Source organism: Diceros bicornis, chromosome 6 (assembly GCF_020826845.1).
Source record: "Diceros bicornis minor isolate mBicDic1 chromosome 6, mDicBic1.mat.cur, whole genome shotgun sequence".
NCBI classification, from domain to species: domain Eukaryota; kingdom Metazoa; phylum Chordata; class Mammalia; order Perissodactyla; family Rhinocerotidae; genus Diceros; species Diceros bicornis.
Window position 1 is genome coordinate 68,545,956 of NC_080745.1, and position 24,588 is coordinate 68,570,543.

At 50.7% G+C, this 24,588-nt stretch overlaps 1 protein-coding gene across 4 annotated transcripts in view; it reads right to left on the reverse strand.

Annotated features, from left to right (window-relative positions):
• The window catches only part of SH3PXD2A (SH3 and PX domains 2A), a 242,671-nt gene that overhangs the window by 118,825 nt on the left and 99,258 nt on the right, over positions 1-24,588 (reverse strand). For all 4 annotated transcript variants that reach the window (XM_058543934.1, XM_058543936.1, XM_058543935.1 and 1 more), the window contains exon 4: positions 5,232-5,308. In XM_058543934.1, coding sequence (XP_058399917.1) covers positions 5,232-5,308 — 77 coding nt within the window. The remainder of the gene's footprint in view (positions 1-5,231; positions 5,309-24,588) is intronic.

Sequence of the window (24,588 nt, forward strand, 5' to 3'; positions counted from 1 at the left end):
GCTGGAATGGGCGTGACCTCATAGCCCTCAGCATCTAAGGAGGGGCCACTGCCCCGTGGGGCTGCCTAGAGCATGCAGGCCCTGCTGGATGTCGGCTGAGCTAACTTCAGTCTCTTCCCACCCTGCTATCCATGGTCCAGGGGGCTGGTGAGCTGGCTGAGAGCAGATCTGTGGATACAGGGCAAGAGAAGGGGCTGAGGGCAGTGGGTGCCAAGGCCGGGGAGACTGGTAATGAGGCACTGAAGAGCCATCCGGGTTTTGCCATCAGCCAGTCCTTCCAGTGCTAAACTGCTCCGAAGTCTCCAGCTCCTGGCCCCCCAAGACCATTTTCTGGGGGCCAGTGACTTGGGCCACCACTTGGCACCGTGTCATCATTCCAGATGGCGCAGATCTAAATAAGGCAGAAGGTGGCTGCACTGTGTGCCCCTGAGACCTCCACCCAGATACGGCGGGACAAGCCTGGTGTTTCAAGTGCAGCAGCGAGGGAGGGGCCCCAAGCTGATTGCGGTCAGACCTCCTGCTTCGAAACGATCCCCCTCCACGAAGCCCACTGCCCTGGGTAATGTCGGTCCCAGGACAGAAAGCGAAGTTGTGCATTTGGCCAGAACAACTGTGGGTGTCCTGCTCTTTCCACGGGGTCGAACATTTTCTTATTCTTAGCAGCATCGTTGTGGTTTCTAATCAAGGGAAATCCCATAGATAAAATCCCAGCGACTCTGGGGAGGGTGGGGTGCAAGCCAGGGGCTGCAGTCCTGACTGTTTGGCCCCCACTCTCAGCCCCCATTGCCTGAGGCTGCCAGGACTGTTCCTCCCAGATCACCATCTGGGAAGCTGGGGGGGCACCAAACTTCTGTAAACTGGAGTATTTCCAACACACGAGCTGTCTTTTTGAAGGATGTAAGCAGCAAATGCTTTGGAAATGGAAATAGAGTCTAATTCGCGGTTGCAGTTTAAGCTATTTCACAAGGGATCCTAGTACATCGGGGACTCAGGGACATGTCACCCTCCTCGGAGGTTTCCTCTGCTTGTGTGTGATCTTTGCATCTTGTCCTCAGATACTGGCTGGACACCACGTGGGGCCAGGCTCCCTGATTGTTAGTGAAGACACAAAGATAATAGATGTGGCCTTCAAGGAGCTCCTGGTCTGGAGAAGATGGACACACAGAAATGACCCTCCCACGGAGGATGAGCGTGCAGCGTGGAGGCATGCACAGAGTTTTCTGGGAAGCGGAAGAGCCGGGGTGGTCAGCTTTCCCTGGGGAGTCGGGGGACTTCTAGGAGGGGCACTATGGGAGCTGAATGCGTCCCCAGGAAAGGGGCAGAAGCCTAAGGGAGTCTGGGTAGTTGGGAATGGCTGCATTCCCAGCAGACTGGACTGCAGGGTGTGGGGGGGAGGGGTGGAGCTGAGCCCCGAGCGGTACTTGGCACACTCCCTAGAGGGTCTGGCTGAGCCACTTGGAGGTTCTTGTGGGCAATGGCGCTCCTCTGAGGGCCTTAAAGGAGAAAAGGGACATAATTAGCTGTATCCCAGGCTGGAAACTTCTTTTCCTGGATCTGTCTGGACCAGAGGAGATGGAGAGATTCTGCCAACTGGGTTCCCCAGAGTCCAGACTACTCGAGAGGCATGAACGGACCAGTCTGGGCTCTCTGCCTCAGTCTCCCCCATCAGCAACACTCATGGCCCAGGCCCACCCTTCAAAGGAGAGCCACAAGCCACAAGTTCTCTCCGTTAACTAGGACCGAGCATGCTGGGGAGCCTTGGCGCTTCCTGAAGGAGTCTGTTTCGACTGCAACATGAACCTTTCTCTTCATTAAGGGAAGAGCCAACAATGGGCCATGGTGGAAAATTCCCATGGTGGGAGGGAGAATACCTGGGACTAAGAACCACCACCAAGTTAGAGCCTCAGTTTTCACATCTGGGAAGTGGGGATAAAAATGAATGCATCCAGGAGATGGAGAGGGTTGAGTGGGGAGATCCTTACCCCTCAGGGCTGACCCCCATGTTGGGCTTGGAGTCCCTCCCCCAGTCCAACTACAGCCAACCCCTCATCCCTTCCACAAAGAAAGCCATTGACCTTGAAAGCAAGTCTACGTGGTGGACAGAACAATAGAAGCAAGCTCAGCTTCTTGGGCAGCAAAAAAATTCTAGTTGCACCCACCAGGAAGTAGAGACATACATAAACGCCATGACATGGCAGAGGGCAAGGTGATCACTCTCAAACACTCTCTCTCACTGCCCCCACCTGGGATATTTATTTTATCCCCTAGACAAACACTACAAACTTGTATTTCACACGTAGGAACAGGGTAAATGGAGTCACTTACGAGATTGCTATCTGAGACCCTGAAGTATAGTTCACCCTTGTTAGTGAGATGAAAGTCTTCAACTTGTCAAGGCCACAGAACCATTAAATACTAACCGCATAACCATATTGCTCATTAAATTAATTTATGGAGTTAAAGAAATGCCTTTGGAACCCTTCTTGATAGACACCGGCCCTCAAGTGCCACATAAAACAATCACCGGGCTGGTGCTCGGTAAATTTTCTGTGACGCTCATCCAATCTGCTCCATATATGTTTAAAATTAACACTGAGATTTGGGCTGTGAAACCACCATTAGGCAGAGGGACCGTCTGGCCGGCAAGGGCAGGGAGCCCGAAGTCTGGGGAGTCCACTGCACGGTCAGACTTTCCACGTCTGAGTCCTGGCAGAGGAGCCGGCTGCTCTGCGCAGAGCCAGCTTCACAATTTTGGGTGCGTTTGAATCCCCAGCAAATCCCAGACCTGGAGCCCATGTTGTCTAGCAGGTCCAAGGAAGAAGATGTTGGCCAGACAAGCAGAGCTGCATGTGCAGGGTACTGGAAAGAAAAACCTCCAAGTTTCTAAGCAGTGTGTCTGAGGACAGGCATAGACAAGGGAAGAGCTGACCATGGAATGGACTGCACATGGCACTGACCGTGGAATGTGCTGTGGGGGGCAGTGACGTTGAGTGAAATGTTGGATCCTGAGTGGCCATAGATGGGACTGTTGGACGGCAGAGCTGTGAAGTACAAACACGGGTGACAGTGACCATGGACTGGCTTATCCCTAATGACGATTCCAGGGTCATTCCAAGGTCTCAGACAATCAGACCACAGATCCCAGCTTTCTAGTTCAGCAGAATTAAAGGTCACTTCTGCACTGCCCTGGCCCCCGCCATTCTCAGAGTAAATTACGGCCTGTGGGATGGCTGGCTGGTTGGTGAACCCAGGACATTGCTCCATGTGCCCCGGCTCTGAGCAGCTCTCATCTGCGCTAATCAGGTTAGGAGGCCCTCCTCTTGCTGGCCCTACTTAATGGCTTCCCCAGCCACCAGCAGCCCCCCTGGGGCCCCAGAGCCCCGTGAATCTCCTCCTGATCCCGGAGTCCTGTTCAAAGCCTGATCCCGGGAGATAAGATGTTATCGGCTTCCTCCTCCAGCTGATGGAGGAGACTGCATTTCCACAGAGCCCGATGCAGATGCCTCGGGCTCCCCCAGCTCAGGGAGGCAGAGGTTGATTTGAGCCATAAATCCCAGCGGGAAGAGGCCTCCTCCCGCCCTTTGCCCCTTCCTCCATTAGCTTTGCCCATTTATTTAACTTCTTGGGAAAGGAATAAAGAGAAATAAAATCTCAGGCTGCAGCCATCAATTTAACTGGAAATGGCAAATGCCCTTTAAAGAGAAAGATGAATATTGATCTAAAGAAGAGGAGCTTCTAACTTAAGGGAATTGATTATTGGAGCATCCTTTTAGGTTAAGGCAGAAAATGTAACCAGGTCTAACCTGCACAGTCACGAAATTCAAACTTGGGTTCATGGAGAGTATATGGGAGTGCTCATCTTCCTAACACCAGTTAATAAATTCAGCAACTTGGTTCTTATTCAAACATTTTTATTGCCAAACATAGTGATTCAGAACTATAAAATATTAGCGCAGAAAGGGACCTTACAGTAACAACTCCGTGTCGGGACGGAGCATTTCAGAAGTTACAAACACTGTGATAGACACTCTCCCACTCAACCCCTTTCATGAACCCCATGAGATACTTGTTTTTACCCCCATTTTACAGATGAAGAAACTAGTACTCAGAGAGGTAAAGCAACTTGCTCAAGGTCACACAGCTAGTAGGTGGAGCGCTAAGATTCGAGCCCAGCTCTTCTCACTCGAATACCAGCACTCGCAACAAAACATTAAAACAAAACATTATCCCACACGTGCCTCTCCTCAAGACTCTTGAGTCAGACTCCACAGTAGGTTTCATTTAACTAAGAACTTGCATCTCCATTAAAGCCAGTGGTGCCCAGCGGTAACATTAAACTGCTTACACCTTGTAATAAAAACAACAAAAGGCTAGCGTCTACTGAATGTTCCTCTGTCTCTGACACCATGCTGTTGCCTTACGTGTGTCAGTTGATTTCATCCCCACGACTACCTCCTGTGGAGGCGCTCCTCTCCTTCCTATTGTACAGACATGGACACTGAGGCACCTGGAAGTTAAGTAACTTGCCCCAGTTCACGAAGCTAGTCAGGGGTTGGAACCCAGGAGCTCTGGCCATCTGGAGGCCACGTGCCAAGGCCACTACAGTGGGAGCCTCTCCTTCTCACTGCAGGGGTCTTGGACTCCAATCAAAGGAGGAAGACAGTCGGGCTCTGCTTCACAACACTGCTGTCGCTCTCACTGCTGTTTGGCATTGGCTGTTGTAAATGTGTGTGTGCACGCATGTATGTATGTGCGAGCATTTGCATCCATAAAGATGTGTCCATTAACATCTGCATCTATCAAAACTCCTGTGAAAAAACAAATAGGCATTTTGGATGCTAATGAACTCAGAACTGATTCCAACAACGTCCCAAAAGGAATTCAAAGAAAGAGATCTTCTATGTCCAGCGAAATGCCACATACAGAATTCTTTCAGCAGGAGGTCCCTTCACTTAGCTCCCACCCGGTGGAAGTGATTTAAAAGAGTGTTTTGTAAACATAGACAGGTCCTGAAAGGAGCAGAGGCTCAGCTGGGAGCCCGAGGCCTTCATGCCCCAGAGCGGGGCCCAGTCACGGGGTGACCCCTCCCTAAGGGACACCCACACCCGCTCCTCTGGCCAGGAAACACCAGGCTTCAGGATGCCTCTGCTAAACCACAGCCAAGAGTTTTGTACAGACAGCCTTCCTTCTCAGATGGACAGCCCCTCCCCCACCCCCAGACACACCCTTACCCGGCAGTACTCGTCAATGGGCTTCAGCCTTTTCACAGCTACATCCCGGATGTGGCTTCTCCGGAAGAGGATCTTGCCTGGAAGAGAGATGCTTGTGAGCTGGGTGATTCCAGGTAAAGCTGCCATAGGACCAGGGACCCCTGCCCTCCTCTCACTCCCCTCTCCCTTGGCTTCTCCGCGTCTTAGCTGGTCACCACCTGTCACCACCTCTGCCCGTTGTCAAGGAAACAAGGAGGACTGGTCACCTCTCCCAGAGGGCAGAAGGCGCTCAAGGCTGAGGGCCCAGGACCTCATGGGCAGATGAGGAGCCCTGGAGGCTGCCATCTTGGCCAAGTCACCTTCTCTGGGTCTAATGTCGGGATCCATGCCCTGACGTGGGCGTGGCTCCCAAATGACCTCGCAAATGAATACAAAGGATGGCCCAACCCACACGCTGTGTTTTGTTTTCAGGCCCATCCCTCTTTGAGAAATCAGCATTTATTCCTACCAGCCAGGCAGGAATTCCTATTCTTAGCTTAGGTGGGTGGCTATTTCCAAGGCGGGCACAAGCCAATGCCAAGGGGAGCACAGCTGCCCCAGCCTGACTATTCTCCCAGCCTCCATACACACAGCATCCAGCCGTAGGGGCTGATGCACAGCTGGTCTGGGGTGCCCCTCTACAGGGATGGGGCTTACAGGAAACGCCAGCCCCTCAAACCTTCCCCGCAGGCTCTTCCGAGAGGGCCGAATTCAATTACAACAAGACATCAATGCATAGGCCTTTTACGGTTGGTTAAATTTAGAATCTGAACCCCTTGTTTTGACATTCAAGGCCCAACATGGCTGAAAATTCTGTGCCCAGTGGCTGTCAAGGTCTAGGCCAATGCCCCCTTTCAGAAGGCCTTCCTTGACTGGCCGAGCTGGGAGTAATCTCCCTCTTTCCAGAACACCCACACACTGTCTATTCCTAAGGCAGTAGCCACATGCTGCTGTGTTACAGATATTTCGGAGTCCCCTCCACCAGCAGCCTGTCTGACTCATCTTAGGGCCCACGGAGTCCGCCACATGGTGAAGTGCTCACCCTGTGGCTGTAACAGGCATCTGTTGTCCACGTCTGCCCAATTTCTCTCTGGAGAACCACCTTCCTCCAGTCCCGGTTCTTGTGGTTCAGATGGAGCTAACCACACCCCCTGGCAACAAAGGTAGGCACGGGACCCAGCCTCACCAACCAGAGATGGGCAGGGGACCCGATCTGGGCAAACGAGGCTCAGCCCTGAGACTTCAGCTGGCGCCTTCTCTCTCTGGAGTTGCTAAGCTCCAGGATGAAAGCCCGAAGCTTTTAGTGGCCATCTTTATTATTGCCTGAGAAGGAAGCCGATTAGGAAAAAAGATCTGTGTCTGGCACAAGGCAGGTGCTCGATAAATGTCTCTTGAATGACTGAAGAGCAGAGCCGAGAGATGGCAAAGGGCAGATTCCTTTGACATCATTTGAGCAGCTGGATATAGCTATTCCTGAACCCAGAGTCTACCTGGTACTTTTCACTTGTATAAAACAATAAAATTATTTTATTTTATTATTTTTTTTTCCCCCAAAGCCCCAGTAGATAGTTGTCCATCATAGTTGCACATCCTTCTAGTTGCTGTATGTGGGATGCGGCCTCAGCATGGCTGGAGAAACGGCGCGTCGGTGCGCGCCCGGGATCCAAACCCGGGCCGCCAGCAGCGGAGCGCGTGGACTTAACCGCTAAGCCACAGGGCCGGCCCAGTAAAATTATTTTTAATTTAACTAGTTGGAGATGGATTTTCATCACTTGCTTTAAAGAGGTCCTAACTGAGATAATTCCCACTGTGTGTGAACAACCATGTAGACTGCATGTTCATCCACTTAAGCTTCCTCTGTCATGGTCCAAGTGAAGTAGTAAGCATTGCCTTGGTTTAGGCTGTTTCTCCAGAAGCAGACCCAGAGACGAGGAATTGAACGCACATCGTTTATTTGGGAGGCGCTGCTGGGAAACACCAGTAGAGGAGTGGGAAGTAAGGCAGGGAGAGAAGGAAGTATTATCAAGCCAGTTAATCACTGTGGCGGCGGAGCTCAGTTCTGTTGGGGAACTCCGGGAGATGACACAGCGCACACCACGGATGGATCCCAACCGAAGGCGAGGGGGCTCGGGTATTTATCTCCAAGTCACTGCTTGTGTTGATCTTCTGAGAGCATTAATTCTGGCACTTCTGGCCAAGGGTGCTAGAGGGGCCAGAACAAAGCCCCCAGGTGTCCCCAGGAGCATCCTTTGGCAGGTAGAGGTGAATGGTAAGGGGACCTGGGGGCACTGAAAGCAGCTGCTTCAGCATCCGACTTCCCTGTCACCACGGTCCTGGTCACCAGCCCTGCTCCAGTCAGACGGCGGGACATCTAACTCGTCACGTTGCGTGTGACTTGTTTCCATCCGTGTCTCTCGTCTCTGCACATATGGCGTGAACCAGCGGCAGCGGTCTGCAGCTCCTGCCTCCCCTTGGCGCCACACGCCCCACTTAGCACCAGGCTTTGCATACAGGAGATGCCCCATAGGTACTTGTGGTCCATTCACTTTCCCCTCCCAGACTCTCCCTCCCTCTCTCCCTGAAGCCAGGCAGAGGGGCCATCTCCCGTCAGAGGGACGACACTGTGCAGGCTGGACAATGTTATCAAGATAAACCAGCTCCGCCACGTGTTCCTTTTGAAAGAAGATAAAACGTGATTTATCAAGACACTGGAGACGGCCGCTTTTCCTCGGGGGAAGATGTCACAGATTTGGTATTCCTGGCCTCTGCCTCCTACCCTTTTTTGGCTGCCTGTCACTTTATTGCCTGCGTGCCGCAGAGCACATGTGTGCTGCCATGGGGACGGCGTGTAAAAATAAACGCATGGCGTGAGGGGACCGCTCTCAGGACTGACAAGATGATGGGCGGCCCTGGGGCTGGGGGCTGAGCCTTCTAACTGAGCCAGTGACCCAGCAGGAGCTGGAGGTCGCCCAGGCCTAGTGACACCAGTGGTCCAGCAGTATCTCACAGGACCCTGAAGGACGCATCTCAGAAGCAGAGGAAACCAAAGGAGAGACCACAGGAGGGCCAGCGCCCACAGACTAGCTCAGCCATGCGCTCCTTTTCAAAGGAGACAAAATGCGCTTTATCCATTCTCCAAAAATAGCACTCCTGCTCTTTCTCATCCTGTTGGAGGACAAAGAGGAAAGCAGGGAGATGGGGAGACAAACGGGGTCCCCCTCCCAGGCCCTCATCTCAAGGCTGGCCAAACCTCTGACTGAGTCTGGTGTCCCTGAGATCAGAGATAGAGACAGAGATAGAGATCAGATAGGACCTGATCCAGCGGCAAAGACAGAACTAGCAAAATAGTTAAGGGACAGTGAAGGCCTCCACGAGGTGCAGAAGGTTCTGAAAAGGGAGGGATGGGGGTCGGGAGGTGGGAGGGCTCTGCCTGGCCCCTCAGCCACACTAGCACAGGACCCCCACCTTGCCCCTTGAGCCCACCCTCTGCCAGTGAGGCCGCCACGCCTCTGGGCTGGACCTTCCATCCCCTCCACAGGGCTCGTGGGTCTGTGGCTCAGGTGCACAGTCAGAGGGGCATTTCCGTACCAGCTATTTCCTGCTCAAGTTTTTGGAATCCCAACAGGGCTTCTCCACTTCCCGCTGAAATCCCGACAGGAGTCCCCCTTTCTTTTCTCGTCGCTTTGGTGCAGGCAGTGGGGGTGGGGAAGGGAAGGGAGGGAAGATCTGGAAGGGATTCTATGGTCTCGATTTCTCTGTTAGGAATCCACACCACACTCTGAAAGCCAAACCGGTGACCATATTAAAAGGGAGAGAAAAAAAGGAGGAGGAGGAAAAGCCCTATTAAGGAAGCAGAGACCACAGGGCATTAAAGGCCTCTTGTAAACGTAATTCAGCCCGTTTACAGGGAGGCCAGTCTCTGCCTGAGTCTTCAAAGCCAGGCAGATGCTGCCCCAGAAATAGGATAAGCAGACACCCAGGGCATGAAACAGACCTCAGGACTTAACTCCTTCCTGAGACCGGGAAAGAGAGCTGTTGGACCGATGGGGTGCGAGCATGTAAGTATAGGTCGCGCCACTCTGTCTGGCTGGGCTGAGAAGGTGGGACCGGCAGAAAGAGCAGGGGCCTCGGCGGGAGACCTGGGTTCAGGTCCTGCCTGGGCCACAGACCGGCTGTGTGACCTTGATGCAGTTCCCTCCTCCACCGGGGCCTCTGCATCCTCATCTGGAGACTGAAGGGCCGGGGCTCCATGGCTGCTCCCCTAGAGGTCCTAAGGTTGATTTAGTGGGAGTGGTGGAATTGAGAGGAGCAGAGGAGGAAACAAGTGGTAATAGCTAAGTGCTTACTATGTGCCAGGCACATGCTGACAGCTTTTCATTGGGTTCTCTTGCTTAATCCTCACAACAACTTTGAAGCAAGTACTTTTATTATCCCCACTTTGCCCAGGAGGAGATGGTGGCTCAGAGAAGTTGAAGGACTTGTCCAAAGTCACACAGCTATTAAGTGGTTGAGTTGGGATTTCAACCTGGAGTTTTGGAGCTCGGATAGTGATGGGGAGAGAGAAGGCAACAAATCCAGAGAGATCTTTGGGCTCAGATCATGGAAGGCTTTGAGAGCCATAGTGAGGACTTAGGATTTTATTGTGTGTGTGATAGGGACATCATTAATGTCTCCTCCATGCCAGGTGCTGTGCTGAGGTCTGGGGAACAGCCATCTCAGGGGTTGACTGAGAATTAAGCAAGCAGTAACTGTGGATGGTGGGATACGCCATGGTGCCTGACCCCCCCGAGGTCTCTGCCTCTCAGATACAAGTGAATGAATGACCGAGTGAATGAAGGACTGAGTGAATGGGTGAAGGAGAGTGAAAGAATGAATGGACCAAGAAGCAGGGAAGGAGAGGTGACCCAGTATCTAGTGGACTTTGAGGAGAAAGAGCTCCCTGTCCTTTAAAGGACCCTTCCTGTCCCCACCCCACACCCCCCGCCACCCTAGCTGGGCAGGTCCAGCCCAGCAGAACCAGGGGGATGCTCACCTTCACAAGTGGGTGGGCATCACCCAGGGGAGGGAGGTCCATCTCTGCCCCACCCCCTAATCTGGCCTGAGCTTCTCACCGTGAGTGTCCACTGGGGGCCAGGACACACAGGCGGGGCACTGACTCAGGAAGGTCCCCATACGTGGGTGGCAGAGGTGTTTCTCCCTCTCACCCAGGATATCAGGCACTTAATGAGGTGTCTGAGTGGCACCTGATGGGTCTTAGTAGTTGGCATTTGCTTCTGGAGAATGAATTATTTCAAGAAGGCGAGAGATGAGGACATGGCTCCTTCTTACTGATAGAGAGAAGTGGATAAAGAAAAGATGGAAAATTCTGAGAGTAGTTAAACCTCTAGGCCAGCCACAGCCTCCAGAGTCCTCCTTGTGACATGTGGAATCCATGGGGGATTCCTTAAGCAGGAGTCAGGGGGCCAGGGGCCCAGGAAGAGCAGAAATACCAGACACAGCACCACTGGCCAGGGAGCCCCCTACCCAGCCATGAATAGTCTGCAGCAACTCCACAAACTTGGCTAGTACCCATTGCACAGGGCGTTAAGAGGTCACTGGCTACAGGGGTGACAGGAGAGGGCTAGCCTCGGAACCTCTTTCGGTCTATCCCAGCTGATCTGTTCTTGGCAGCCTCTCCTCTTCAAGATTCACAGCGTATATGCGTGCATGTTCACATCCTCCTATAACTCCCTCTTCCTTGCCTTTTCTGCCACCTGGAATGCCATTCACCCATCCATCTATCCATCCATCCATCCATCCATCCATCCATCCATCTATCCATCACTGTCTTGATGAAGGGTCTGCTCTGGGTGCTGAGAACACCGCAGTGAACAAGATGGATGGGGGCCCTGCTCTCAAGGTTTTTACTTTCTAATTGGGAAGGGTGTGTGCATGGGAGGGAGACAGGATATAATTTTCATATATAGTTAGTAATTTGGTTACACATATATGTCTCCTTCCACCTCTATAAAGAGAATAAAACAGGGTAATGGGAAGGGGCATGCCTAGGATTGGGAGAATTCGGCTACTGGTCAGGGAAGTCTCTCTGATTTCAGTGGAGACTTTGAGGAGAAGGAGCCAGCCATGCAAAGCTCTGGAGCAAGAGGACTCAGCCAGAGGCAACCACAGAGCAGAGTTGGAAGATGGAAAAGAGGCCATTTAGGAGTCTTGTAGCCACAGAAAGGAGTTTGGTTTTCTTCTAAGTGCCCTTGGGCCTCCCTCCCCATCCTAAGGCACAGTTTCCCCGTCCTAAGACCTTCTCCATGAAGCCTTCCTTGAATGCCTGCCTCGCTCTCTATTTACCAACCTCCCGGACCCTCTGGCAGTCACCCCATTCTCACCCTCCCTCCCCTGCTGTCCTGGAGAATGTCAGGGAGCTGCCATCCCAGGTCCCCTTCTCACCTTCCCAGCGGGCCCCTTGATACGTAGGCCAGCTCTTTCCAGCTACCCCAGCCTCTGAGGGCACAGATGTTCCCAACCCTGTCCCTTCAGTGCAGCCCAGAGAGCCTGGAGCATCACAGGGGACTCGCCTAAGAAACAGGGGAGACCACAGAAGGGCCCAGAGGCCCACAGACCGCATGGCGCAGAGGAGTCATTCTCCATGAATGACACTCTTGCCCATCTAATTGGATCTGAGGACAAAAAGGAAACGGGTGTGTTAGTCTCCCAGGGCTACCGTAACAAATTACCAAAAACCTGGTGGCTTAAAACAACAGCAATTTATTCTCTCCCAGTTCTGAGGCCAGAAGTTTGAAATCAAGGTGTCGGCAGGGCCACGTTCCCTCTGAAGGCTCTAGGGGACAATCCTTCCCTGACTCTTCCAGCTTTTGGTGGCTCCAGGCATTCCTTAGCTTGTGGCAGCATCACTCCTATCTCCGCTTCTGTCTTCACATGGCCTTCCCCCTCTGTCTGTGTCTCAAATCTCCCTCTGCTTTTCTCTTATAAGGATGCCTGTCTCTGGGTTTAATGCCCACCCTAAATTCAGGATGATCTCATCTCGAGATCCTTAACTTAGTTACATCTGCAAAGACCCTTTTTCCAAATGAGGTCATATTCACAGGTTCCGGGGTTAGGATGTGGACATATCTTTTTGGGGGCCACTATTCAACCCACTACAGGGGGTTATGGGAGAGTCCACAGGGCTGGCCAGACCCTGACTGGACTGCAATCATCTGAGGGACGGGGTGACTTTCTATACCCCCTGCCCCTGGTGATACCCGGCAGGTGCTGGGGGTGACAAATGCGAGTGTTTCCTGATGCCCTGAGGAGGGACAGGGGAGTGTCTGGAGAGAGTGGGTCAAGGGTCTCTGGAGCCCTAGAGGGGAGAGGCAAACTGTGAGGATCTGAGAGCTGAGTGAAGGGGGGGTCCTCTCAGGCTCGGCTGGCTGATGTGGCTCCCAGGAAAGAAGAAACTAATTTCCCAACCAATTAGAGGAAGGAAGACATGAGGGTTACTAGAAGAACACCCCCATAATGCCATGTATGCTCATGGGGTGTGCTCTGGTCTGACTGTTGGTGCCCCTCAAAGTGCATAGGTTGAAATCCTAACACCCAATGTGATGGTATTAGGAGGTGGGGCCTTTGGGAGGCGATTAGGCCATGAGCGGGGAGCCCTCATGAAGGGGATTAGTGCTCTTATAAAAGAGATCCCAAAAACCCCCTAGCCCCTCCATCACGTGAGGACACAGTAAGAAGGCTACAACCCTGAAGAGGGCCCTCTTCCCACCATGCTGCCCCCGATCTCAGACTTCCAGCCTCCAGAACTGTGAGAGAGAAATTTCGGTTGTTTATAAGCAACTCGGTCTGTGGTATTTTGTTATAGCAGCCTGAACAGTCTAAGACAGAGTCAGGAGACACAGGCAATGCCTGTGGGGAAGAAAAAGGAATAATGAATCTTCCTCAGTCTTCTTCTCCCACAGCTCTCTGTAGTCTGAAGACCTGGCGTGGGTCCACGTGTGAAGTGGGCCAGGCCAGCAAACAAACCCTGTGTCCAACTGCCCTAATCAGGTGCCTTGAACTGTGGTGTTTGCTGACAGATTGATGAAGACAGAAGCTCTTAAGTAAAGAGCCTTGGGCATAGGAGGCCAGGGAGAACATGATGCATGGATGCAAGGATCCACTAATGGCTCTTCCTTCCCCGGCAAAACAAAAACAAACAATCCCTCCTTCATTTTCATCCATTTAATTTCAGAGGGGCTGATACCAACCCCCACCTCCAGGGGTAACCCCAGTCAGCAGGTAACTCAAGTCGGTCCTATGAGAGTCAGCCTGGGACTTTTGCTGGAACTACCAAGGAAGAGAAGTGCTCTTTTTTTACAGGGGCTGCTAACTCATAAACTGTAAGCCCCAAGTTGCTGGGGAGCATCTTTGTATATCTCTGTCACCACGTGGGGAAAGCCTTTCTGAGAATGAAGTCACCAGAGAAGAAAGCAAAGATGAGAGCTGGAGAGACACAATTTGGTCACCTAGATCCAGCCATGCCTGAAACCATTACCCCTGAAGTTTTCAGTTATGTGAGCCAATAAATTCCCCTTTTTTCTTAAATCAGTTTGAGATAGGTCTAGTCCTGTCTTCTGGGGTCTCCTGACGAGTATATCTGGCTCTGCCATTTACTACTGGGTGATATGGGACAAGTCACAACCTATTTGAATCTCAGTTTCCTCACACTGCAAAATGGGCATGATACAGTCAAGTGCTGCTTAACGATGCATCTAAGAAATGCATGGTTAGGCAATTTCGTCATTGTGCAAACATCATAGAGGGTACTTACACAAACCTAGATGGTATAGCCTACTACACACCCAGGCTATATGGTACTAATCTTATGGGATCACTGTCATATACGTAGTCCATCATTGAGTGAAATGTCATTTTGCATGACCATAATGCCTAACTCAAAGGATTACTGTAAGGAGTCAATGAACTAGTGTATAAAAGCATTTAACCCAGAGCTCAGCCCACAATAAATGTTGAACAAATGGGATCTCTGTGAGCTGGAATTCCAGGTCAAGTAGGTAGGGTGCTGTGGGGGTGGGGTACAGCCTGCTCTGCCTGTCTCCTCGCTGGCCACGTGGAGTCCACGCACAGCAGTGCTTTCCAGCACCTGTCCGTGCACCTGGCTTCCCCACCCAAGGTCAAATACTGACTCCCTTCGGCCTGCAGCAACCTTCTCTGATTCAAGCCCCAGCCCCCTAAACACACCGCGTCTCCCACACAGCTCCCACTTCTCCTCTATGGGACACTCCTCCATCGGCCCAATTCTAAGAGCAGAGAAGGTGACACAGCGGAGAGGCCGTGATTACTCACGCCATCCGCCCCCCTGGGGCCCTCTAGGATGACTGACACAGGTGAGTCTCCCCACCCGCGCTCTCCGCCCCTCTCCCACACACTCAGGGAAACAGACTTGCAAAAATCCACTGGGGTTTCGCCATACATCAAAACCTTAACCCTCTTGCAGCCACAGCACATTTACAGGAAGAAGGAGCACGTCTAGAGGGAAAAATGATCTTCCAGATTCTGGTCTAGAGGTTCCCATACCCAGCGCAGAGCCAGGCTGAAGGGAACCAAGTCTTGCATTCCTCCATCCTCAGTGGGGCCAGGTGGGATTTTCACGTGTCTGCTAGAAATAAAGCACCTGCTCCCAGCATAGCAGAGGTTTTAATACTGAACCAAACGGAATTGAAGGTTTTTTGAGCACCCTTATAGAACTATGAGACCAGAACAATTTTTTTCCTTTAAAAACAATTTTTTTTGAAGTGTAATAAACATACAGAAAAGTGAACATGCATGTGTATAACTCAACGAATTTCACAAACTGAACCCACTGATGTAACGAGCACCCAGGCCAAGGAACGGAGCATTGCCTATCCCCCAGGAGACCTTCATTGCGCCGGAACAGATCTCAGGTGGGGTTTGTTAGAAGTTCTGTACCAGTGTGAATGCTAGAACTTGAGGCTGACTGGGTGACATCTAGTGCAGAGAAGGGGCACTAACACATTTATTGATTTTAGTGATATTTTTATTTTCTGCAGGCTTATTGAAAAATACATGCTTTATGATTTGATTCAAGTTGCAGCAAATTTAAGTGCATAGTGAGTCTGGATCCATGGAATGAGGTCCCTTTTGTGGGAAATGTGAACACACTTTTGATTTATGAATTGTTGTAAACAAGGGGTAAATGTTGACCCACAGGGTTAGCTTTGGGAAGAACAGCGTAAACAGAAATAAAATAGAATTTGCCAACTTGTTCTCCCTTGCTTTGGAGAATGCCCAGGCTTGGTCGTGAGCCCTGACATAGACTGGAGATATTTCACTAACTATAAGAACTTACTTTGGATTACAGGCTGCCAGTCTTACCAATTGCCTATAAAGGAACCAGCATCTAGGGATTCCCAATACATACCAAATCAGAGAAGGATGTTGGCCACAGTGGCACTGTGGGTTGGCAGGGACATGGGCTGGCCCAGCCAGACCCTGGGAGGCAGACAGACCTCCAGGGTAGCCCTTAGCCCCAGGGAAGGGAGAGGCTTTGTGATCAAATATAACAGGACTTAAAGTGGCCAGGTTGAAGGTGCCACTTGGGTACCACTGGGGTTCCCCAGGGCACATGTGGGTCTCATTCAGAGCTGAGCTTGGACAGGGCTGAGCCCACTCTGGAAGGTGCTTGGTAAACCCATCTAATACGTGCACTAATGGTGGGGCAGCTGGCAAAGGCCGAGGGCACCGGCCTTCACAGCATGGTCACACTGGTCTGATCTCATCTTCCAGCTGTGTTTTTCTATTCTTGATAAAATGGGAAGGTAAAAAAAAAATCAAAATCTAGGACCGTTCAGCTACAAGCAGCAGGATCAGAGCATGGGCTGCAGAGCTGAGAAGCCCCAGGCCTTTAAAACCCCTGTGTCCTGGGTACATTAACCTTCCTGAGCATGAGTCTTCTATATGCCTAATGGGATGATAGGGATGGGACATGGATTAGCAACATCCCTTGGGACAAGCATAGCACACAGTACTCAGCGTGCAGGAGGGGTGCGACATGAGATACCCGTTGGGAGGAGAGAAGGGTGAGGCCAAATCACTCGATGTTTAGCCAGTAGCCCCCATGAGGTGCATGGTGACATTTTTCTGTCTGATTCCCAATCCTTCCCCCACCCCCACTCCCAGTCTATTTTCCACCCAGTGGCCAAAATAATATTCTTAAAATGAAACCTTTGCTTAAACCTTTCAGTGACTTCCCAGCGCACTGAGAATAAAATCTAAACTTATTTCCGTGGTCTGTGAGGCCCTGCAGGATCTGGCTCACACCCTCCTCTCTGACCTTGTCTCATCATGCCAGCCATGCTGGGCTTCAATTAGCACCACAAACACGCCCAGCTGTCTCCCACCTCCGGGCCTGTGTGCACACTGCCCTCTCCCGGGACACAGTGCCCACTGCCCTTTGCACGGCTAACACCTTCCATCCTCAGGTCACCCCATGGGAGGCCTTGGCAGGCCACTCCAAGAAGGGAGGCCTCTCTGCCTCTCTCTCCCAGGCCTTGACTGTTTCCCTCCTAGAATTCCCCAGGATTTGCAATGATCCTGCCTCTACACCAGATCTTATATGATGTCTCGTTTACTGCTTGATCCTCAGGCCCAGCCCAAGGACTGGCACACAGTGGCCCCCAGTTGACATTTGCTGAATGGATAAGTAAGTGTGAGTGTGTGTGATAACACACGCTCACTCTAGACCATCTCTCTCATTTATACAAACACACACACAAACCCCTGAAGGGACTCGCCAACAAACCTTACCCTACACACACACGCTGGGGGCTGCCGGCCCAGGCGAGGCTGCTGCGGGGATCGACTCGCCCTCCAGGACCCAGACAGAGCAGGGCCAGAGAGTGTGGTTAACTCGGAGCCCGGCTTCCAAGGCCAGGCTGTCCCCACTCCATGTGGGTGTGGGTGTGGGTGTGGCGGGCGTGGTGGGCACGGCTCTGCACCCTCCCCTGTGGGAGCCTGGGAATAAAGGGCCCTATTCAGCCGGTGCAGCCTGAGCTCCTCCCTGTCAGGGGAGGCTGCCCTAGGAAAGCGGACGGGGGACGTTGCGCAGAGCTTCTCGGCAGCCTCTCCTGGTGGCATAGCCCACAGTGAGTGTGTGCGGAGGGGGGCAGGCCAGTGGCCCAGGCCCTCCAGGGCTCAAAGAGACACAACAGAAAGGCCCAGGCGGACAAGGAGGCTGTGGGGAAGCAGGAGCCATCCTGGTTCTGTGGGGCGGTGCTGAAAGGCATAGTTCACTCCCCATGCTCTGAAGCAGAGGAAAATCCCCAGGATGCAGAGGCCCATTGGAAATGGCCCCATAACCACAGGCCTGTCCGCGCCAGCCAGAGGCGAGTCTGCCTGGCTCTCCAGGGGTGGACACTGTCCCCCAAAGCCTGCTTTTCTTGGGCAGAACTGAGCCCAGACAGTTAACTCTCTTCAGCAACCTCCCACCAACATGTTCTGTGGTTCCACCCCCTCCTGCAGGGGAAGTGAGGGCAATATTAATAACAGATAACATTCACTGAGCACTGGTGTGTGCTAAGCACTATGCTGTGTACTTTATATTTAATCTGTTATTTCATCTTCTTAATCACCTATGACCTAGGTACTGTTGTCATTCCCATTCTACAGATGGGTAAACTGAAGGTCAGAAAAGTTGAGTGACCTGCCCAAGGTCACACAGCTAGTAAGCGGCAGAGCTGGGATGTGATACGTCGTGGTCTCTTTCTTTAGACGGTCTGAAAGTGCCAAGGCTCTTAATTATTTTTGCTATATTCCTTCATTTCTCTGTGCATCCCCTTGGCCTGTCTTCCCCAGGAGGCACATGGCAACCCTAACTCAATCCCACAAGCACGGTCAGCACGCATCATTCACTGACTCACTCATCATTCAGCCCTCCAATGCTGGGCGCTGCCCCAGTGGCTGGGATGTGATGGTGAACAATACAGACACGGCCCCTGCCCTCACAGAGGACACAGCCTGTGTGGGCATTGCGCTGTGGTGTGATTGTTCATGATGGGGACACAGGGCAACAGGCCTGAAAAGTGGTAGGAATGAGCCAGCCCAAGGGAAAGTGGAAAGAATGTTCCAGGAGGAGTAAAGAGCCTGGGCAAAGGTCCAGAGATATGAGACCAGACACATCTGAGAAGCTGAAGTAAGTTCAGTGTGGCTGGACGGGGGGGGGGGGGGGGGGGGTGTCTGTGTGAATCTCTGTGTGTGTGAAGGGGCGTGTGTGTCTGTGTGGGTGTGAAGTTGTGTCTGTGTGAATGTCTGTGTGTGTGGTACGTATGTGGGTGTGTGTGAAGGTGTGCTGAGAGGTTACGGAGTCGGGCTATGACTGGTGCTAGAAGAGACTGGGGGATAACAGGGATTTGATCACATGGACCACAGAGAGCAAAGCAGAGCCATTCAAGTTTCTATTTCAGAAATACACACCCCAGTTCCTGACTCTTCAAGGCGAGGACCACGACTTTTACCTGGGGGGACACAAGCACCTTCAGACCTTCTGAAGGCTTTCTCGCTCAAGTCTTAACCCTGAGGTCAGGGGCCGGGGGCCACACTTGGGCCTGGTCACCAGTGTGGCATGCACAGCACAAGTTCAAACCTGTGTTCTCACCCGTGTCTACACCCGCCACAGTTCAAATGGATTCCAGGGGTAAAACCGGGAGACCCTGGAGGTCGTCATGTCCAGCCCCCTCACTTTCTGAGGTCAAGACTGAGCTCAGAGAGGGCCACATCTTGCCCAACTTCACAGAGCAAGCCAGTGGCCAGGCTGGGCCTCAGCAGGGCACTTGGGCTGGCAGCCTGGTTCTGGGGCAGGTTTTGCAGCTTCTGCACTTACAGGTTACGTTCCCCCGGGTCTCCAACTTGGCTGTCTTTCCTACCTCCAGTTTCTACCCCAATCCTAACCCAGTGACAAGGCTGACACCGTGTCATAGAACTGAGGACTCAAAGGAGCCTGTGACAGTCGGCCTCCAAGGCTGCCTGTGGTGACTCTTGCCTCATGGCCCTCAGGCCTCACATAGTCCCCTACCACACCGAATAGGGCCAACCCACGGAACCAGTAGGATACTGTAGAAATGATGGTGTGACTTCTGTGACTTCCAAGACTAGGTTACAAAAGACACCACAGCTTCCTTCTTGATCTCACTCTCAGATGACACACGGAAAGAAGACAGCTGCTGTGTTGTAAGGACACTCAAGCAGCCTTATGGAGAGGTCCACGTGGCAGGGACCTGAGGTCTCCTGCCAACAGCCAGCACCAGTCTGCCAGTCACGTGAGTGAGCCATCCTGCCACTGGATCCTCCAGCCCTAGTCAAGCCTTCAGCTGACAGTCTGACCACAACCTCACGAGAGATCCTGAGTCAAAACCATGCAGTTAAGCTGTTCCCAAATTCCTGGCTCATAGAAACTGTGTAGGATAACAAATGTTTATTGTTATTTTAAGCTGCTAAATTTTGTGTGTGTGTGTGTGGGGATAATTTGTTACACAGCAATAGGTAACTGATACAGGGCCCTGCACAGCTCTTGAGGGAATGAGAGTGTTGGTTACAAACGCAGATTCCTGGGATTTACCCAGACCCCCCGAATTAGATGGAAGGGGATGGGGGGCAGGGTGAGAGTCTGCATTTTTAATAAAGCCTCTGAGTGAATCTCAGGTACCTTTAAGACGGAGAAGTACTGAGCTAATCTAATTTGCTTTATAGATCTGGAAAGGCTCAGAGAGCTGATGGGAGGATCCTTATCACACATCTAAGCTGAGGCTGGCCGGGGCCTAGAATCAGCACTGGATTCCCAGTCCAGTGCTCTTTCTACTTATTTCCTCCCTTGTCCATTTTGGGTTGCCTTTTTTTTTTTTTTTGGTGAGGAAGATTGGCTCTGAGCTAACATTTGTGCCCATCTTCCTCTATTTTGTATGTGGGATGCCACTACACATGGCTTGATGAGTGGTGTGTAGGTCCATGCCCAGGATTCGAACCTGTGAACCCCGGGCCACCAAAGCAAAGCCCACGAACTTAACGACTACACCACCAGGCTGGCCCTCGGGGTGCTTTTTTGAGAGTTGTGGGCTTTCTTTCCTTTTTCTTTTATTTATGTTTAAAATTTGCATGCAGCAAAATGCTACACAGTCAAATGTTTCCCTGTTTAAGAGCTTGCTTTGCTTGGGAAGAACTTTGTCAGCGCTATTGAAAATGTGGGCCTAACGCTAAGAAGGCGAGGGGGGTCCTAGGCCATGCAGAGAGTGGGCGCTGCTGCAGAACACTGCATCAGAATAGGCACCGAGCTGCCTTCCATCCACCGAGACACCTCAGCTCCAGGCATTTCTCCTAGGCAAAGAAAATGCAGTGTGTACAAGGCAGAGACAATGAGGGAGTCTACCTTAACCTCTGCCAAGCTGTCACCCCAGCAGGTAAGAATAATAATCCCACTGTCACTTGTATAGCATTTGGGGGCTTAGAAAGAACTCACGCACAGTGTTACTGAATTATCTTTGCAGATGGCAAGATAGGCAGGTCTGGTGCCCATTTGGTTGTTCACCAGACACATTGGGTGAGCAGCTACTATGTGCTAGGTAATACTCTAGGCACAGGGGAAATATGGATTTGTTTATTTTTTTATTTTATTTTATTTTTTTGTGAGGAAGATTAGCCCTGAGCTAACACCCAATGCCCATCCTCCCATTTTTGCTGAGGGAGATTGGCACTGGGGTAATATCCGTGCCTATCTTCCTCTACTTTAATGGGACGCTGCCACAGCATGGCCTGACAAGCAGCGCGTCTGTGTGTGCCCGGGATCCGAACCTGTGAACTCCGGGCCGTGGAAGCGGAGCACACACACTTAACCTCTACACCACTGGGCCGGCCCTGATTTGTTTATTTAATGAATGTTTATATATGTTTACTATGGGCCAAGCACTGGTTTAAGCACTTTACAAATCTTAATTCACTTAATCCTCACAACAGTCCAACAAAGTAGATACCATTACTCTTCTCATTTAGTACAGAGAGGTTAAGTAACTTTTCCAAGGCCTAACAGCAAGTTGGGGCAATATGGGGACTGGAACCCAGGCAATCTTGCCCTAGACTCCACCCTCTTAACCACGATAAAATAAGGCATGGTTCCTGCTCTTCAAAAACTTCAGTTTTTAAAATCTCCGTGACCACAGAAGAAAACAACGAAGCTCAGAGACGTCTTCTGAATTTCCCCACGTCAGACGCTGCTGGGACTAAAGCCAGGTCTGACTCCAGGCGGTGTTGCTTTGCTCCACCTCACGCGTCTGTTCACAAAGAAGGTTTAGCAGAAGATGGGTGTGAAGGCAACGAACAAGAAGGGCGTTTCTAGAGCCCAGAAAGAGAGAGGGTTTCTCCAGGCTCTGTTGGCAAGTCCGAAGTATCCCGAGAGACACCAGAGCAACTGAATGAGGCTCACTCCCAGTCCAGGCCGTCATGATTTGTGGCTGTCTGCTGCCCCACCGGCACTCATGCCTCCAGATATTTTGGGGCAGTGTTATTTATAGACCACATTTCTATTTATACTTTCATTGAATTCTTGCTAACCCTAGCTAGATTCCCCCCCTACAACCTAGAGAGGGGAGGATAAGAACTCTTTTTCACCAAGTAAGTCAGGGGCAAAGGTGAAGGTCAAAGTCTTGGCTGTGTGTGCAGTCTTTCAGCAGGAGTCCTTTGGAGGGAAGCAATCAAGACAAGGGGGCTTTCTAAGCTTTCCAAAGGAAATGGGGGGTGGGGGGAAGGGCACAAAGCTGGCCTTATACAGAGGCAGTCACATTCTGTCAATGCAGTAGGATTTGAGGTGGGCCTAGAAGACCTCTGTTCCCCTAAAATGTTTTCCCTTTTACATGATATTTCATCATTAGGCATTTATTCCTTTGGTCTTAATACCTATTAGGTCACAAAACATTGGGACTGTGAGAAAACCTAGATAGTATCAAGTCCAATCCTTGTATTTCACAGACGGGGAAACTCAGGCTCAGAGAGAGGCTATGACCTGTCCTTAGGGGGGAATCTGAATAAATAAATGGAAATATATTACAATGCACAGCAGACAATTCCATTGTTGACAGAAGAGTTGTCAGGTACAGCAAAAGAAACTGGGGACAGCAAAGCAGGTTCAGAATTCCTCTCTCACCAAGTTTTAGGAATGAACAAGTAAAACCATATGATGTTTCTAAGGTTGTATTTGGTGCCCAAAGTAAAAACTTCCTGATTTAGGGTCATAGAAAAATAAAGGTTAAGTGGAACGTCTTTCTTCCTCATTTTTAGTCCCTTGTTAAATTGTGTTTTAGGAAACAGTATCTGTGATGATTGTCACTACATGGTTGCTTTATAGGTTTGTGTTTACAAAGCCAGCCTTCCAGAAGTCAATTATTTCCTTCTGGGCATTATGCCTGCAATTCCAGCATCGGCCACTAGGTGGATGGTTAAAGTTCAGTAGGTAAGAGAAAGTCAACAGAAAACAATGTAATCTAGACAAGACATTTACTGTAGGAATGGGACACTTTATTAAAAGGACAACATTGATCAACCTCTAATTGATATAATAAAAAAGATACAAAACTTGAAACAAAGGTTAAAGAAATGTAAATACCCTGATGCAGGTGGTATACTCACCATTTTATACCAAACCTCAACTGTTAATCTCCAGGCAGGACATCTTTAGTCCATGCCACTCTGCAGCAAGCACTTCCAGGACATAGAGAGTAGCGGTCAAGAGCTTGGGCTTAGAAGTGGAAGGACCTGGGTTTGAATCCCAGCTCTGCCTCTTACTAGCTGAGTGGCCTTGGACAAGTCATGCACCCCTTCTAGCCCCTTCATTTGTAAAGTGGGGTTGCTGTCATTAAATGAGATTAATATAAGCACATGAAACCTTCTGCACAAAAGTACATACTTAATAAATAGTAGCTATAATCCTTAGGTAGAAATCCTCTCTCATTTACAGTTGTTTAATCTGTTAAAAGCTCCAAGTCTCACACACAGTTCCTCAGAAACTGTTTGCAACTTTTCCCCTATAACCCACTCAAAAGGTATCTCCGGGCCACTTGGCTCATGTGAACAGCTGTTCCACTCTCTCTTTTAGAAGCAAGTCCTTCTGTTGAAAGAGAACAGCTCTGCCAACCACATAGGTCTTACTTAAGCCATCTTCATCAATTACCAACTATTAAAGTTGTAAATTCATCTTTCAGATCAAAAATAAGAAGCCGAGAGTAAAAACCTTGCCAGTCACAGAAGGCAGCAGATTACCAGTCACTCCCTTGTCTCAACTCTCCTTTGGCTTCTAAACTTTAAAGCTTAGAGTTGTAATAATTATTTTATACAGAACAGCAAAAGATGCTCCTTTAACACCTCAGTTTATTTTTTTGTCTTAACCCTTTTGCCAGAGACTCTTTAAAAGAGACCCAAGCCTTTTTTCCCTCCTAATAGTACAGTACCACTGAATATGTGGACTTGAGACATATTTCTGCCATGTTATCTTCAAAGCCACATACGAGTCATAGGCCAGTCTCTCCCATCTCCAATCAGAGAGACTTCTGAAATAAAAACCTTAGCAATCTCCTCAGCCACAAACTTCACCCCATCTTGGAAGGGAGGGGAGAGAGAATGTTCTGACTTACAGCTGATGAGGGAGTGTGACTGGGCCTGGAGCATTCTCCTGGTTAGGTTGGTGATGGGGAATAGAGGGCTATACTGTGACGTATGCCCCCATCCCCAGGGTGCCAGGAACAGGCAGGCAACTCAGGTATGTGTAGCGATGTGAGGCCAAGGAACTGGTCCTCATCAAGTTACCTGCATGACGCCTCATCTCCCCATGCACCTCTACTTTGGGTCAGAAATTGATTCACTAATTCTGGTGGTTCAGTGGTTTATATTACGTGGTTGGACTGAAAATAACCAAACACCAAGGAAGTCCTGAGACAGAGTCAGCCTATGGAAGGGCTTCACTGGACCTTAAAACAGTGCTTCTCAAACTTTCTTGTGCACACAAATCACCTGTGCATGTCATTAAAATATAGACCATGACTTAGTGGGTCTGGTGGGGCCATGACTCTGCATTTCCAACAAGCTCTCAGAGGATGCTCGTGCTGCTGATCTGCAAACCACATTTTGAGCAGCAAACCTTGAAATGCACAGGACTGCATGCAAGACCTCACTCCTGGAAATGGTCCCAGAGAGACAGCTCACCGTTCTGTGTCGAGCCCGATACTAATAATCACCACATCACCTTCACGTATTGAGTGCTCACTGTGTGCATCACAGATGTTACATT